The sequence below is a fragment of the Strongyloides ratti genome (assembly GCF_001040885.1).
Source record: "Strongyloides ratti genome assembly S_ratti_ED321, chromosome : 1".
Lineage (NCBI taxonomy): Eukaryota > Metazoa > Nematoda > Chromadorea > Rhabditida > Strongyloididae > Strongyloides > Strongyloides ratti.
Window position 1 is genome coordinate 10,975,724 of NC_037307.1, and position 16,947 is coordinate 10,992,670.

Genomic DNA, 16,947 nt, shown 5'->3' on the forward strand with positions numbered 1-16,947 from the left:
TTGGTAACATTAATTGAAAAAAAAGTAAGAAAGGCTATGAAAAATAAAAAAAATAAATTATTTATCTTTTATATAGCTCCAGCATCTCTGAGCATCTTCTCTAATGTTCCAGAATTTTTGGCAGCAACAGTATCATCACCTCCACCTAAGTATTTACCTCCAATAAAAACTTTTGGTACACTTCTAGATCCAGTCAAAACACCCATATAATCTTGAATAGCATTCATTTCTGGATGATTCTCAATATCCATCCACTTCATACTTCCATCTTTAATATTAAATGACTCTAATGCTTTCTTAGCTTTTACACAATAAGGGCAATATGATTTAGAAATAACAAAAATTTTATTTCCTTCAATACTTTCATCAATCCATTTTTTTACTTCAACCATCTTTTCCTAAAAAAAAAAAATTAAATAACTATTTTTTAATAATTTTATAAACAAACTGGTGATAGTTTGTTTCCCATTATAGAACGAATCAATGATGTTATAAAAGACATTTAACTGGTATCTGTTGTATATTAAAGACCAACTGAAAATAAAAATAATTTATAACTTAAATAACTAACAACTTTATCAGATAATCATCATTCTGATAAAAAGTAAACAAACATTTAAGGAATTTTCATCAATCACAATTATTATACTAATACTATTCAACATATAAAACCGTTACTTTATATATAAAATATATAATTTCTATAATCAATAAATAAATTAGAATGGGTAAACATTAAAAAGAATGGTCGTAGTATTTTTATTGTTAGTTTATAATAATATAATTTCTTTTTTTTAATTCTTTTATCATTTTAAAACTAATATTTTACTAGTTATAATCTTTACTTGGTATATAAATTAAAAAAAAAAAAAAGAATGGCTTAAAAATATTTAATTATTTCGCGGCCGCATTTTTTATATGTTATTGTAGAAAAAAAAAATTTTTTTGTTGTAATTTAAAGAATGATAAAATATTTCAACATACTTAAAAATAGTAAAAATACCAGAGTTCATAAAAACTTTAAAAAAATTTTAGTTTTACTTTCAAAAATTAAAAAAAATTTTGTTTGTTATTAAAATGTTATAGTATTTTTTTTTAATTATGATCATAGTATGTATGTTATTATTTATATACTTATGTTTTTAGAAGTAATAAAATTTTTTTTTAAATAAAATAATTATTTTTTAAGAATCATTTTTATTTATTGTGTAAATAAAAAGAAATTACTCATTGTTTGTTTAAGTCAAAATTTAACATGTGAATTCTTGAAACGAAAGGCAATTTTTTAAATTTTATCCTCTTGGTATTATGTTTATACATTATTTGGCTTATCGTTAATCAATCCCATAAAATAATAAAAGTTTTCTATAATATTAATAATCACTCTACTCAAATAAAGATAATTTCAAAATGTCTCTTTCTGAAAATATTAAAGTCAATCAACCTATAACGAAAGATAAAACATCATGTATTCGTAATTACTCAACTAAACCACGTCTAATTTACAAAACAGTTTCTGGTGTTAATGGACCTTTAGTTATCTTGTCTGATGTTAAATTTCCTCAATATTCAGAAATTGTCTACCTTACTCTTGCTGATGGAACAAAACGAATGGGGCAAGTTTTAGAAGTAACTAAAACAAAAGCTATTGTTCAAGTGTTTGAAGGAACTTCTGGTATTGATGCAAAAAATACTGTTTGTGAATTTACTGGTGATATCCTTCGTATGCCAGTCTCTGAAGATATGCTTGGAAGAATTTTTAATGGATCAGGTAAACCAATTGATAAAGGACCAGCTGTTATGGCTGAGGATTTTCTTGATATAAATGGTCAACCAATAAATCCTCACTGTAGAACATACCCAGAAGAAATGATTCAAACTGGTATTTCTGCTATTGATGTTATGAATAGTATAGCTCGTGGACAAAAAATTCCAATTTTTTCAGCTGCTGGTCTTCCACATAATGATATTGCTGCTCAAATAGTAAGACAAGCTGGTTTAGTTCAATTACCAGGTAAAGATACCTCACAACAATCTTTTGCTATTGTTTTTGCTGCAATGGGAGTTAACATGGAAACAGCTAGATTTTTTAAGCAAGATTTTGAGGAGAATGGTTCTATGGATAATGTATGTTTATTTCTTAATTTAGCTAATGATCCAACTATTGAAAGAATTATTACTCCTAAGATAGCATTGACAACAGCTGAATTTTTAGCATATCAATGTGATAAACATGTACTTGTTGTTTTAACAGATATGTCTTCATATGCTGAAGCTCTTCGTGAGGTATCAGCTGCTAGAGAAGAAGTTCCTGGTAGACGTGGTTTTCCCGGTTATATGTATACAGATTTATCAACAATTTATGAAAGAGCTGGTAGAGTAGAAGGTAGAGTTGGTTCTGTTACTCAAATACCTATTTTGACAATGCCTAATGATGATATAACACATCCTATTCCTGATCTTACTGGTTACATTACAGAAGGTCAAATTTATATTGATAGACAATTACATAATAGACAAATTTATCCACCTATCAATGTTTTACCATCCCTTTCTCGTTTAATGAAATCAGCTATTGGTGTTGGTATGACAAGGGAAGATCATGCTGATGTATCAAATCAACTTTATGCTTGTTATGCTATTGGTAAAGATGTCCAAGCTATGAAAGCTGTTGTTGGTGAAGAAGCTTTATCAGCAGATGATTTATTATATTTAGAATTTTTGACTAAATTTGAGAAAACTTTTATTTCACAGGGAGGTTATGAAAACAGAACAATATTTGAAAGTTTAGATATTGGATGGCAATTATTAAGAATATTTCCAAGAGAATTGCTTAAAAGAATTCCTGTATCTACTTTGGATAAGTATTACAGAAGGCATAATGTTTAACATTAGTGTTATCTACTAATGATCTCAGCGTTATTTTTATGATGCTTTAATGGAATTTTAGTATAATATTTCAGAAAATTTTAAATATGTGCAATCAAAAAGTATTTTTATATAAAAAAAAAGATTAATTTTTTAAAATTACAATTATTAACAATAATATTAATACATAATTCACTTATATTTTTTTTAACCGACGTAATAATAGATTTTTATTGAATTATAATTTTTTTTTATTATATATTTTTGAGTAAAAATATCTCATTTTTATATTTATAAAATTTTTGTTATCAATATATTAAAAATTTTGCAGGGAAATGGTTCGAGGAAAATCAATATATGCCGAAATATATATAAAAAATTCTTACAGAGCAAAATGTTCTCCTAGAGTTAGAAGGCCAATGAGACCTCGTGCCATAGCTTGGGCCGGACCGGATGCTTTTTATCCTAACAGATTTTATGAAATGGATCGTTGGTATAAAGCAAGAATTCAAAGACCAGAACTTTTACCAGAATTACATCTAGTTGATGCTAATAATATATACAAAAGTTATGAAGAACTAACAAAGAAACCATTAATGGATAAAATTGATATTGGTTTTAAAGTTCCTCAAGAAAAAATAAAGGCAGTAAAAAATGAAAAAGAGTTTACTGAATTTGATGAAGTAATAATTGATATTGAAAATTTAAAATTTAACCAAACAGAGATATTTAATCATAATAATATCTTCCAAGATCTTTTTCAAACTAATGTATTTTTTAATATAACTCAGGAAACGAATTTTATCTATGGAAATAATAAAATTGCAAGAGGAAATTTACTTAAGTGTAATGATATGAAAAATCAGCCAATAGTAAAATTAGAATCTTTTAATACCGAGGCTTATAATACAATTGTTATGGTTAATTTAGATGGAAATGCATTTACAGAAAATGGACAAATTCTTCATTGGATGGTATCTAATATTCCTGATGGAAAAGATATTAGTGAGGGAGATACAATAGTACCATATTTACAACCTTTAGTTTTTAAAGGAACTGGTTATCATAGAATTGTTTTTGTAACCTTTAGACATAAAGAAAAGGTTAATTTAGAAAATGTTATTGAAAATAGTAATAAGTTATCTGGGCGTGTTTTCAATATGCTTAAATTTTATAAGTTTAATGAGAACTCTTTAACACCAAGTAGTGCTAATTTTTCACAATTAACGTGGGATGATAGTGTTGATGAAACTTTAGAAAACATTGGTGAAGATGTACCTGAATTTAAGTATGAATGGCGTGAACCATTGGTAAGAAAGCAAAGAGAATTTCCTGAGAATCCTCAACCATTTGATTTGTACCTTGATATGTATCGTCCAAAAGAAGTTGTTTATAATGAAATTGAAAAGATGAAATTAGAAATGTCTACAAGTGATGGACCACCAAAAAAACCAAAATATCCAGATTTTAATTATGTCAATAACAAGAAAAATATGACACACTGGGAACATTCTCGTTTAATAAGAAAAAATATTGGAGATGGTGTTTTTGGAAGATTGTATGAATAGATTATTTAAAATAAAGTTTGTTGATTGTTAACAAAAGTTAGGTCTACTTTTAGGTTGTTATTTATAAAATTCTTTGTCCTTTTTTTGTTATGAATCTAAATTCTAAACTTAATGCTGGTACATGTTTTACTTTGCTAACAAAGTGGAATTTGGTGTCTAAAAAAGTTTATAATTAAATATTTTTGATAAGTTGTTTTCACATTTTCTGAATAATTTGACACGAAAAATAAATTCACTAATTTTTATTGTTCTATATAGTAGTGTTTTCGGATTAATATTTCAGTTGATAATGTATATACAAAAAAAAATCAAATAAAAGTTTTAGATTTTTTACAACATTATATGAATATTATTAAAAAATAAAGTTTTTATCATAAAATGATTTACTTCAGATAAATTTTTAAGTAGAAATTGATTGAGGATATTTGCACTATTGAATAATGGTTCTCAGTAGAGATATAAAAAATTCTGGAGCAATAAATGTTTTAAGAAAATTTCCGCCATTCTTTATAACTAGTTTCAACAAAAATGTAAATACAAAAACTTTCTTGCAATAAACTTTTAATAAATTTTTATTTTAAATCCACCTTCAAAAATTTTTTATATAACCAACCATTTTTGAGATATAAAAAATGATGACAAAGGATTAAGCGCGAAAAAATACCAAGTACTATATCTTGAAAACTTTTGAAAACCAAGAAAACTTTTCAACGTGGACTACATCTAAAAAGGCAAAAGAAGTCCAGCGCAACAAGTTGCAAGCTTTTACAAGGTGTGTAACGTTAGCTATGAGTATGTTCTTGAAAACGTTTTTGAAGCAACATTTCTCATCATATCTCAAGTTTGAGAAGTCCTATGAAGATGAGACTAGGTTTAATGTTTTTTTCGTAAAAATCTGATCTAGAATATATCATTTAATTTAAAAATGCTCAACTGGATCATGAAAAGCGATTTTTTTCAAAAAATATTCCCCATTTTCGCCTCCAAATTTAAAGGCTCATAATTTCTGAAGTTTTAATTTTTACATATCCTTGATTATATTCAAAATTCATCTCTTCTCAAGGGCTATCGAATGAATATAATATTATGCCAAAATTCTAAAAAAAGTTGTTTTTTTAAGTTCTGATGACAAGTCATGTTGGAACTTTTTGGCCAATTTTTGAAACTCGCGAAATATTGAAGTTATTTTTACATAAATTATTCATTTTAAAATAACTTTTTAAGAGAAATCGTTTGCTACTAAGCTTATCTTCATATGACAATTTTTAGCCTAGATACTGAAAAGTCATGAACAATGAATATTTAGAAAAAATTTCCGCCTTTGGTTATATCTCCTTTCAAAATGAAGCTAGAAACAAGCGGTTTTCTGAAATCGTCTTCACATTAGTTTTCATATGGAGTCTACCTTCAAAATTTTTTTATATCACAAACCATTTTTGAGTTATAAAAAATGATGACAAAAGATTAGGCGCGAAAAAATACCAATTACTATATCTTGAAAACTTTTGAAAATCAAGAAAACTTTTCAACGTGGACTACATCTAAAAAGTCAAAAGAAGTCCAGCGCAACAAGTTGCAAGCTTTTACAAGGTGTGTAACGTTAGCTATGAGTATGTTCTTGAAAACGTTTTTGAAGCAACGTTTTTCATCATATCTCAAGTTTGAGAAGTCCTATGAAGATGAGACCAACTTTAATGAATTTTCCGTAAAAATCTGATCTAGAATACATCTTTTAATTTAAAAATGCTCAACTGGATCATGAAAGGCGATTTTTTGCAAAAAATATTCCCCACTTTCGCCTCCAACTTTGAAGGCTCATAACTTCTGAGGTTTTAATTTTTACATATCCTTGATTATATTCAAAATTCATCTCTTCTCAAGGGCTATCGAATGAATATAATATTATGCCAAAATTCTAAAAAAAGTTGTTTTTTTTTAGTTCTGATGACAAGTCAAGCTGGAGCTTCTTGAACAATTTTTGAAAATCAGGAAATATGGAAGTTATTTTTACAGATATTATTCATTTTAAAATAACTTTTTAAGAGAAATCGTTTGCCACTAATCATATCTTCATATGACAATTTTTAACCAAGATACTGAAAAGTTATGAACAATGAATATTTAGAAAAAATTTCCGCCTTTGGTTATATCTCCTTTCAAAATGAAGCTAGGAACAAGCGGATTTCTGAAATCGTCTTCACATTAGTTTTCATATGAGGTCTACCTTCAAAATTTTTTTATATCATCAACCATTTTTGAGATATAAAAAATGATGACAAAAGATTAAGCGCGAAAAAATACCAAGTACTATATCTTGAAACCTTTTGAAAATCAAGAAAACTTTTCAACGTGGACTACATCTAAAAAGTCAAAAGAAGTCCAGCGCAACAAGTTTCATACTTCTACGAGCTGTAAAACCTAAGTTATGAGTACGTTCTTGAAAACGTTTTTGAAGCAACATTTCTCATCATATCTCAAGTTTTAGACGTCCTATGAAGATGAAACCAACTTCAATGAATTTCCCGTAAAAATCTGATCTAGAATAAGTATTTTAATTTTAAAATTCTCAATTGAATCATGAAAGGCGATTTTTTGCAAAAAATATTCCCCATTTTCGCCTCCAACTTTGAAGGCTCATAACTTCTGGAGTTTTAATTTTTACATACCCTTGATTATATTCAAAATTCATCTCTTTTTAAGAGCTATCTAATGAATATAATATCATGTCTTAATTCTAAAAAAAGTTATTTTCATAAAACAATTTCAGAACAACATGGATTCTAATTTTATATGTTGAGCAAAAATAAAACAGAATCATTTTAAAGTGTTTAATTAAAAACATTTTAACAAATTATTTTAAATTTTAGGAAATTTTTTATAAAAATATTTCAGTTTTCATAAATAAAATAATCCATAATTTTGAGTCTTTCTATTTACTGATAAATAAGAAATTATAAATTAACTATATAATTTTTAGGATAGACAACTAGAAATGACTAATATTTTTTTGTTTATTAAAAAAAGAAAAAAAGTTATAAATAACTTTTATTGATAAAAAATCAAAGACAATTGATAAAAAATAAGTATTATCTTTAGTTAAAATAAATTATAATATTAATAAAAAAAAAGGTTAAGAGTAGTTTGACAATTAAGTATTTCAATAATCAACTTTTCAAATTATTATTGCATGTGGTACAAAAATATCACAAAAAAATATGCATTGTTTATAAAATAGGGTACATATTGAAAAAGTTTAAACCACAGATTGAAGTACTATGAAATCTTGGTTGTTTATCTATAAAGAAAATCATTATAATTTATAAGATACAAGAATTGATTTAATTCTTTGAATTATTTTGTTTTACTATAAAGATTATTAATAGAGAGAAAACTTGAAATTAAGTGTGATATTTGTTTTACTAAACATAAAATTTTTATACTTCTTAAAGAAAAGTAAAGAGCGATACATATAATGTTCTTGACAAATAATTAAGACAATTTTTTTTTCTTGATTTCGAGTAATTCTTTTAACTATTTGTTACTATCAGAAAAATAGAATATTATAAAATTTTCCAGAATGTGTATATATTAAAAATTCAATGATTTTCCTTTAAATATATATTCAAACAGTATTAAAAGTAATCAAAGTATTCTTTATTTTTAAAAAGAGACATTTTATGCACTTTTAAGATAATTTTTTTTTCCTTTCTTTAGTATATATTTCTTTCTTCATATATATAAATATTTTTATTAAGAAGAATAATATATTATTTTCCTCTTGAAAATTTTTTTCATACCATCTGATAATATTTCTAGATAAAAAAAATATAGAAGGTCAATTAAATCATTAATTTTTTTTTTATCCTCCTAATTTATTTAAAAAAATGAGTTAAGGTTAACGAAATTAAAAAAAGTATCATTTTAATATATATCATTTACAAAATATTATTATTATTTATATTATAATAAAATTTAGATAGAAAGAAAAATTTTTAATAAATCTTATTACTGATTAAAATGAATATAATGGTTAAGTAAAGAAAAATTTGATATTTCTATTCTATTCTCAAAGCATAGTGCCATTTTATTAGAATAATGTTAGAAATTTTCTATTACAAATAGATATGATATATGTTATTATTTTGTGATACTATAATACATCGATTACCCTCCTAAATTATGTATTCTTCAATTGTTAATATAAATATCAATGTTAAGATTTTACTACATTTCTAATGATAAGAGATAAATATTTTTTTTTTGTATTGATGATTTTTATTATTTTGATTAAAATAATTAGTTGTATCAAAATTACACATAATTATATATAATTAAAAAAAATACAACCTATTTTAGTTGTTGTTGTTTTACTATTAATAAAGTTTTACTTTAAAAATTTTTTTTATAAATATTATAGTATCTTATCAATACTATATACAAGATAAAATTTATCCTTATATTTTATTTTATAAATAGAGAAATGAACTAAAGTTTTATTTATATTTGTGTATATTTAAATATGGTATAAACAATAGTTTTTAGTACAAAATTTATCCAATTAAATTTCCTCTTTTACTCTATCTCTCTCTATTAAAACATTTTGCCTTTTTTTCATTAAATGTGTATACCAAATATTTATATCTAACTGAATATTTTAAAAGAAAAAGGAGTTTCCTTTTAATCGCATGATAATCTCAACTAAAAAGCTTTATTATTTGGGACATTTTTTGGTTGTCCATTTTAATAATATATCATATTTAAATATTTTATATTATTTTTAACTTTAAAATAATTTTGCTATATTAACCTTCCTGAAACCTGTTGATTAAAATTCTAGAAATAGTAATAATTTTAGTTTCTGTCATATATTTATATCTTTAATTATTTTCTTTTTGATGATCCCCCTCTTCTTTTCTAGATGATAATAGGTATTTATATATTTATAATAGATTTTATAAACCATGACACAGATTATTATTTCTGTTTAAGAGTTAAAAATTTAATTTGTGATAAGAAATATTTATTAATAATAAATTTATATAAATATATATATATATATTTTTTTTTACAACATCCTTATTTTGATGGTTTTCTTATACAATTAAAATTTTATATACTAGCATTTTTTTTTTTTCATACAAATTTATGGTATGATAAAAAAAAAGTAAAAATTTTTTTATTTTTATATCTAGCACTCCCTCTCTTTTTTAAATAGTAATATAAAAATAAAGCATTATATTTTCTATGAAGATATATATATACTAACTTGGACACAATATATATTTTTTTATCTATAAACTATAAACTTTTATATTTATATTTTAGAATTAAAAAAAAAAATTATTTTAACAACTATGACAACAGAAGAAGTTCCATTAAAAGTATATGTCTCCTCGATTACAGCAAATACAGAGGTATATAAAAAAATATTACTTTTTATTTAAAAATTTATAATTAATTTTTATTTTTAAAGATACGTAAACATATACAACGTTCTCTTATGGTTCTTGAAAGTCTCGGTGTTCCACATAAAGTTATTGATATTTGTATAAGGAGTAATGAAGCAGAGTTAGAATTTTTTAAAAAAAATGTTAAAAATGATAAAGCTACTGGTCCACAAAAACCACCACAATTTTTTATTAAAGGTCAATATATTGGAAATTATTATGATTTTCATGAAGCTATTGAGGGTAATTATTTAGAAGATTTTTTACAATTAAGAGCTGACTCATCTAGAGAAATTGTTGAGAGTGAAAAAGAAAATATTGAAAATGGTAAAAAAAGTGTTATTGAAAAAGAGGAAAAAAATAATAATGATGATATTAATGAAGATGAAGGTGAATGTCAAGATGAAGATGACAATAATAATGATGAAGAAGAAGAAGAAGAAGAGGAAAATGATGAAGAAGAAGAGGAAGAAGAAAGGGAAGTAGAAAAAAAAGAAATAAAAAATAATGAGGGTAAATTTAAGGTGGATGACAATGAAGGAGAAAATTCTGATGGTCAAGATACAGAAGCTACATTTACATTAGGATTAGCTCCAAGAATTGCTGCCACTGAAGATAATAATGAAGAAGGTGAAGATATTGAGGAAGAAGAATACGAGGATGAAAATGAAGAAGAATATGAAGAAGAATATGAAGAAGAAGAGGAGGAAGAAGAGGAAGAAGAAGAAATAGAATCCAATACACATAAAAAAAAATAAGATAAAAATTTAGTACTCTTTGAAGTTTTTCTCACTACATCTCATATTTCTATTAAACCACTTTTTAAATATATTTATTTAAATATGCTTTTTTTTTAAAAAAAAATAATAAATTTTTTGTGCTTTTTTATTATATTTAAAATATATAATTAGATTAAAGTTGAACTTCATAACTAGATAAAGTATCATTTTCTTTATATAAATAAAATTTCTTCAATATCAATTTTCTGTATGGTTTAAGAAATAAAACAAAAGTATATGGAAAAAGTATAACAAAAATTCCAATAAATATTTCATTTCCTAACCATATATTTTTATGTATATTTATTTTTTCTAAAAATATAATAAATAATTATTAAATGATAAATATAAAATATAAAAGTAAAAAAAAAAATTATATTTTAATAATAAATTTACCTGTTTCTGTTAAATAAATAAGTATTGTCGTGACAACCCAATGAATATATGGAATTATTGCATGATAAAGGTATGCTATTGTTATCCAAATTTCTATACCACATATTTCTAAACTTTTGTATGTCCTTAATGTTTGATGTATTTTATTAAGTGTATAAATTAAAATAATACTAAATATTATTAAAAAAATTATTGAAAATGTTTGATAATATTTTTGAATAATCCTTGAAATTTCTAATGATATATCAAAACGTATTGTAAATGGTTCACTTATTGCTAATTTTTTTGATATAAAAATATTATCTATAAATACAAATAATCCTGGTAATGTTATTATTATATATAATAACATTGCATTTTCAGTACTTAATTTTTTAATCATAATAATATTATAATATCTCCATATTGTTATAAAAAGTGGTGCCGTAAATATAAGATAATATGTCAAATTAGAAAATGCTTGAAAAAAACTTGATAATTTAAGTGACATTGTACCTTCATTAAAATATCCCATAAAATAACATCCTTGAAGAAGAAGAATTATTGTATTATTAAATGATGCTAATAACATTATTGTTAAAAAAATTGTCCTTATATTTCCTGGAACTATAAATGGTTTTTTGTATGCTGTCATATAAGTTATATGAAAAATAGTTCCTTGTGATAATGTACATGTTAAGGTATTCAGAAGAGCTGAATTATAGTACTCTCTGTTAACAGTTAACCCAATAATAGAATTATTAGTTGTTTCTATCATACTTCCAAGTATTTAAAAAAAAATAAAATGTAATAGCTTGATTTTAATAATGATAATACTTTAAAAATAAAAATATAGTTTTCTTTTTTAAAGTATCATATATGTAAATATAAATGACTTCTTATAGTATTTCTATCTAAATATGATACATATTAATAATCACATATACATCAAATTTTTCATGAGAGTGGTAATATAAACTCTTCATTTAAAATAATTTTTATTACCACAAAAGATATTCATAAAAATAAATATATATATAAATAAATGAAAGATAAAACATAAGTTAAAGAAGATAAAATTTATTTGTTTGAAGAACGGTTAATTAACATACAAAATGCCTTTTTAAATAAACAACTTCAGACAGTAATTTAAATATATTTAACATACATATTTATGGCAAAAAGATAACATCTCTCTTGATACTTACATAACTTAATATACAATCTTATTTTTCTTTGAAAATGAGATACTTTATTTTGCATTCTTTAATTTATCTTAACAAGATATACCAATTCATTAAAATATTATTTTTTTTCTCTCATTATAAATAACTAACATCATAATAAAAAAATATGATAAAAATTAAATAATTATATATTTTTTATAAAAAATATTGCTGTTACTTGACTTATGATACTTAAAAAATTTTTTTTTAATAAAATTTTTGAATTTTAACTAACTATACGTGTGAAATGTAATATCATACAATATAAATAAAAAGAAATTAAACAAGTTTTACACTTTGATAACTTTTTTTTTTAAATACTTTAAAATAATATCTTTCTCCTATTCTTGAAACAATAAATTTAAGTATATGAAAAAAATTTTTTAACAAAAACTTATTACATATTTGAAGAAGACAATTGTCCTCTGTGTACAAGATAAATTATTTACAAACAATATTTCTTCTGATTTTCGCACTTCATTGTAATGATTAAATAAAAACTGGTGTTAAGAATAAACTTAATAACTAGTATAAACTCAAATATTAAAAAGTATTTAAAGGAAGAAGAAAGTCATGATAAAATCATCATTCAATCTTAGAACTTTTACAATAAAATAATCATGAATACTAAAATTATTATCGCTGTTATTGCTACAATCATTGCTACAATCTCAGGACAATATTACTATGCTCCAAGTTATGTTCCAAGTTATGCTTATGCCAGTTACTATCCTGTATGATTAATTAAAAAATAATAATATAAACTCATATACCTTTTTTTAGTATGCTGCTCCAGTTGCTACATATGCATCAGTAGCTGCTCCAGCACCAGTTGTTGCAGCACCCGTCGTACCATCAGCTTTTGCTCCATTAGCATATGCTTTAGGAAGTAATAAAGGAAAAAATGATACAGAAGCACCAAAAGTTCAAGAAAATGTTAAACTTACAAATTAAATTACTTAATTTTTTTTGTATATAATCATGTCGTGCACATGGAAAGATGATAAAAAAAAATATATAAATAAAATGAATATTTTAATCTTTAATCACTTTAATCTTTACATAATTATACATCTTCTAAGAATAAGGTTAATTTTTATATTCTATTATTAATTTTGATATACAAATATATATTATCAAAAGAAATAAGATAATGTATTAAAAATATCATAAAAGATGGATTATTAAAAAATATATAAATATTTTTATTAAATTCACCAACAAAACTATAAAATTTATCATAGTTATATAAGATTAAGTAAGAAAAAAAATAAACTTTAATCATTATTAATGAAAAAATTATAGTGTGATATCCTAAGAACTTTTTTATCCTATATATAAAATTGAAAAAGTTATATAATATATTTCTTAATAATAACAAAGAAAAATAACTTTTTATAAATTAAAGTTTCTAATAACAAAAAAAAACAAATTTTATATCATGTAAATCCTATAATTTCTTTAACTTCTTTAAGGGTTTTAGAAGCAACCTCACTAGCTTTTTTTCTACCATTATCTATTATAATATCAATTTCATTAGGATTTCTTATTAATTCATGATATCTTTCTCTAATAGGTTGTAATTCTTTATTAATTTTATCACTTATATATGATTTAACTTGTAATTTATTGAGAGATTTAACATTTTTACTAACTTCGTCTATTGTAGTGTTTTCAAATTCAGCTAACAATGTTAATAAATTACTTATACCAGGTCTTTCTTTATCATCATAATATATCTCACCAATACCATCTGTCACTGCTTTTTGAATTTTTTTTCTTATATCATTTTCTGTATCATATATTCCTACTCTTGATATATTTGAAGCATCTGATTTACTCATTTTTTTTAAAGGATTCTGTAAACTTCTGACTCTAGGCGCTTTTGAAAGAACAGCATCAGGTAAAATAAAATAATCAATCTCATTAATTTCATTAAATTTTCTTGCTAAATTTCTTGCTAAACTCATATGATGAAGTTGATCTTCACCAACAGGAACATGAGTAGTTTTGTATAATAAAATATCAGATGCCTGTAGAACTGGATAAGATAATAATCCTAATGGTACATCACCTTTAGTATATAAATTTATTTTATCTTTATATTGTGGTTGCCTTTGAAGATTTGGTAATGTTTGACATGAAGATAATATCCAAAATAATTGTGTATGTTCCAAAACATCTGATTGTTTAAAAAGTACCGTCTTATTTAAATTTACTCCACATGCTAATAAACTAGCAAACATACTTCTAATATTATTTCTCATTATTTCTTTAGGAAAAAGTTGTGTTGATATGGCATGTAAATCAACAACAGAAAGAAATATTTTTGTTGTAGATGGTTCCTCATTTTGAATACGAAGAAAATTTTTAATAAAACCAAGATAATTTCCAAGATGTGGTTCTCCGGTTGGTTGGATACCTGCAAAATATACCCGCGGATTTATTTTTGGTTTTGAAATAATATTTAATGTTTTTAGAGAAAATTTCATTAGCTTAATTAAATAAAAATATATATCTTTTATTATACATTTTTATATAAAATAAACGTTTTTCATTTTATTTTATTGTCAAGATATAAGTATGCATTTCTACCACAATAACAAAATAAAGTTCCCTCTTTAATTAATTTTTATAATCATTTATACTTTAAAATATTTTATTATTAATGTCAGTAACAGAAACAAAATATCATTATATTGGCCTACTGGATGTTGATGCTTTTTTTGCTCAAGCAGAACAAGTTTTAGATCCATCAATACGTGGGAAACCTGTTGTAGTTCTTCAGTCAACACAATATGGTGATGGGCAAGTTATAGCATGTTCATATGAAGCAAAAAATTTAGGTATTAAAAGGGGAATGAATAAGAATGATTTAAAAATTTTTAATGGTGTCCAAATTCGGAGAATGCCATTAAGTTCCCATTCAAATAGTTCGGATCGAACAAAATATGAAATGGAATCTGTTAAAATTTTTAATGTAATCAAAGAAAATTCTGGTTGTACAATTGTTGAAAAGGCATCTATAGATGAGATGTATCTTGATATGACAGAACATGTAAAAAATGTTATGAAAAATGATTTGAAACCATTTATTAATGAAGTTATGCAAAAAAGTAACATTTTTGATCGATGTTTTTTATCATCAACTAATGATGAGGAAGAAACTATGGAAAGTGGTAAAATTAATTTAATGGAACGTTTCTCTAGAGCTGTTGATGAAGAGGACAATGATACATTAGCTTTTTATGTAGCATTTGTTGAAGCTTTTAGATTAAGGATGTTGATAAAAGAAAAAACTAATTATGAAACTTCTGTTGGTGTTAGTTATTCAAAAAAGATTGCTAAATATGTTTGTAAAAGACATAGACCATTTGCAATGACTATAATGTTACCAGAACAATTTTCTAATGTTTATGGAAAAGCTAAAATAGTCGAGATTACGGGATTTGGTGGTATTCTTGGAAAACAACTTGTAGAAAAATTTAATATTGAAACTATTAACGAATTAGATAATACTTCTGATTATCGTTTATATGATCATTTTACTGTTGATGAGGTTAAAAAAATTAGAAAAATTGTAAATGGTAGTCTTGATGATGAAGTTAAAGCAAGAAGTCGAAATTCTGATGTTTCTTGTTCAAAAACTTTTAGAAATGGTTTAAATAATTTGAATGAAATTATGAAAAATTTAATGGGTATTGCTAAAGATCTTCATAATAAATTAAAATATGAAAAAGAGCAAGGTAAAAGAGTGCCAACAAGTTTTGCTTTTTATCATAATATTGGAATTAATAATGAAAATGCATTAATGAAAAGAAAAAGTTTAATTATGAATGGAGTAGATTATGAAAATTACTTACCTAAAATTGCTCTAGAATATCTAAAACAGTCTATACCTGATTTTGGTACAAATAAAATATTTGTTATTGGATTTACAGCTTCGAAATTTGAAGATACTTCAAGTAGAATTCCAATAACTGCATTCTTCAGTAAAGTAAATGAAAGTAGAAAAAGAAAATTGGATGTAAAAGATGGATGGAATGATAGTTTTAAGGAAGTTTCTAACATAAAAAATGAAAGTAGGATATTATCAAAAACAACACAAGATAAAGATGTAACGGAAAAAAATGTTTCTTCCAAAGATATTGAAGTAATTGTCATTGATAGTGATGAAATAGTAAATAATTCAACTGAGAAAAAAAATCAAGATAATAGAGAAAATAAATCAGACGATTTTTCCGATGATGAAATACAAGTTATTGGATTTGTAAATAATATATCGGAAGATAAAACAAAGAAAAACAAACTAAAAACTAAAAAGGATATACAAAAGCTTGTAAAACTTAATGAAAGAAAAGAAAACAAAATTCAAAAAGGACAAATGTCAATTCTTCGATATACAAAACATCCCAAAAATGAATAGTCTGATATATTAATGTGGAGGACATTCTACGGATTTTTATTCATTGAAACAAAATTTTATGTACATTAGAAAATAAAAGAGAAGAGTTTGGTACTGTTTAGTTTTATTGATACAATTTATTAAAATTATCTTTACAGTTTTAATTTTATTTTTAAAATTAGTTATACATATTTTGGATAATTATATTTTTGATAGAATTTTAATGTTTATTGATAAATTTTTGTTTATTTTTAATATGCTAATTTTTTAAAGCACAAA

The 16,947-nt window shown here is 23.7% G+C and overlaps 8 protein-coding genes across 8 annotated transcripts; 5 read left to right on the top strand and 3 right to left on the bottom strand.

Annotated features, from left to right (window-relative positions):
- Positions 1-68: 68 nt before the first annotated feature.
- SRAE_1000335800 (Glutaredoxin-1) lies at positions 69-469 on the bottom strand (the record flags this gene model as incomplete). The annotated part of the gene is made up of 2 exons (XM_024650538.1): positions 69-398; positions 449-469. 2 exons carry the CDS (start codon positions 467-469, stop codon positions 69-71), a joined length of 351 nt encoding a protein of 116 aa, XP_024504306.1.
- A 941-nt stretch (positions 470-1,410) lies between these two features.
- SRAE_1000335900 (V-type proton ATPase subunit B, kidney) lies at positions 1,411-2,889 on the top strand (the record flags this gene model as incomplete). The annotated part of the gene is made up of 1 exon (XM_024650539.1): positions 1,411-2,889. One exon carries the CDS (start codon positions 1,411-1,413, stop codon positions 2,887-2,889), a length of 1,479 nt encoding a protein of 492 aa, XP_024504307.1.
- Positions 2,890-3,203: 314 nt separating this feature from the next.
- Positions 3,204-4,436, top strand: SRAE_1000336000 (39S ribosomal protein L38, mitochondrial; the record flags this gene model as incomplete). Its single annotated transcript, XM_024650541.1, has 1 exon — positions 3,204-4,436. The coding sequence occupies one exon, from the start codon at positions 3,204-3,206 to the stop codon at positions 4,434-4,436; it is 1,233 nt and encodes a 410-aa protein (XP_024504308.1).
- A 5,354-nt stretch (positions 4,437-9,790) lies between these two features.
- SRAE_1000336100 (SH3 domain-binding glutamic acid-rich protein homolog) lies at positions 9,791-10,641 on the top strand (the record flags this gene model as incomplete). The annotated part of the gene is made up of 2 exons (XM_024650542.1): positions 9,791-9,850; positions 9,910-10,641. The coding sequence occupies 2 exons, from the start codon at positions 9,791-9,793 to the stop codon at positions 10,639-10,641; spliced, it is 792 nt and encodes a 263-aa protein (XP_024504309.1).
- A 154-nt stretch (positions 10,642-10,795) lies between these two features.
- Positions 10,796-11,815, bottom strand: SRAE_1000336200 (Hypothetical protein; the record flags this gene model as incomplete). The annotated part of the gene is made up of 2 exons (XM_024650543.1): positions 10,796-10,974; positions 11,059-11,815. The coding sequence occupies 2 exons, from the start codon at positions 11,813-11,815 to the stop codon at positions 10,796-10,798; spliced, it is 936 nt and encodes a 311-aa protein (XP_024504310.1).
- Positions 11,816-12,883: 1,068 nt separating this feature from the next.
- On the top strand, positions 12,884-13,217 carry SRAE_1000336300 (Hypothetical protein; the record flags this gene model as incomplete). The annotated part of the gene is made up of 2 exons (XM_024650544.1): positions 12,884-12,997; positions 13,047-13,217. 2 exons carry the CDS (start codon positions 12,884-12,886, stop codon positions 13,215-13,217), a joined length of 285 nt encoding a protein of 94 aa, XP_024504311.1.
- A 485-nt stretch (positions 13,218-13,702) lies between these two features.
- SRAE_1000336400 (Tryptophan--tRNA ligase, mitochondrial) lies at positions 13,703-14,755 on the bottom strand (the record flags this gene model as incomplete). The annotated part of the gene is made up of 1 exon (XM_024650545.1): positions 13,703-14,755. The coding sequence occupies one exon, from the start codon at positions 14,753-14,755 to the stop codon at positions 13,703-13,705; it is 1,053 nt and encodes a 350-aa protein (XP_024504312.1).
- Positions 14,756-14,931: 176 nt separating this feature from the next.
- SRAE_1000336500 (DNA polymerase eta) lies at positions 14,932-16,689 on the top strand (the record flags this gene model as incomplete). Its single annotated transcript, XM_024650546.1, has 1 exon — positions 14,932-16,689. One exon carries the CDS (start codon positions 14,932-14,934, stop codon positions 16,687-16,689), a length of 1,758 nt encoding a protein of 585 aa, XP_024504313.1.
- Between the last annotated feature and the right edge of the window lie 258 nt (positions 16,690-16,947).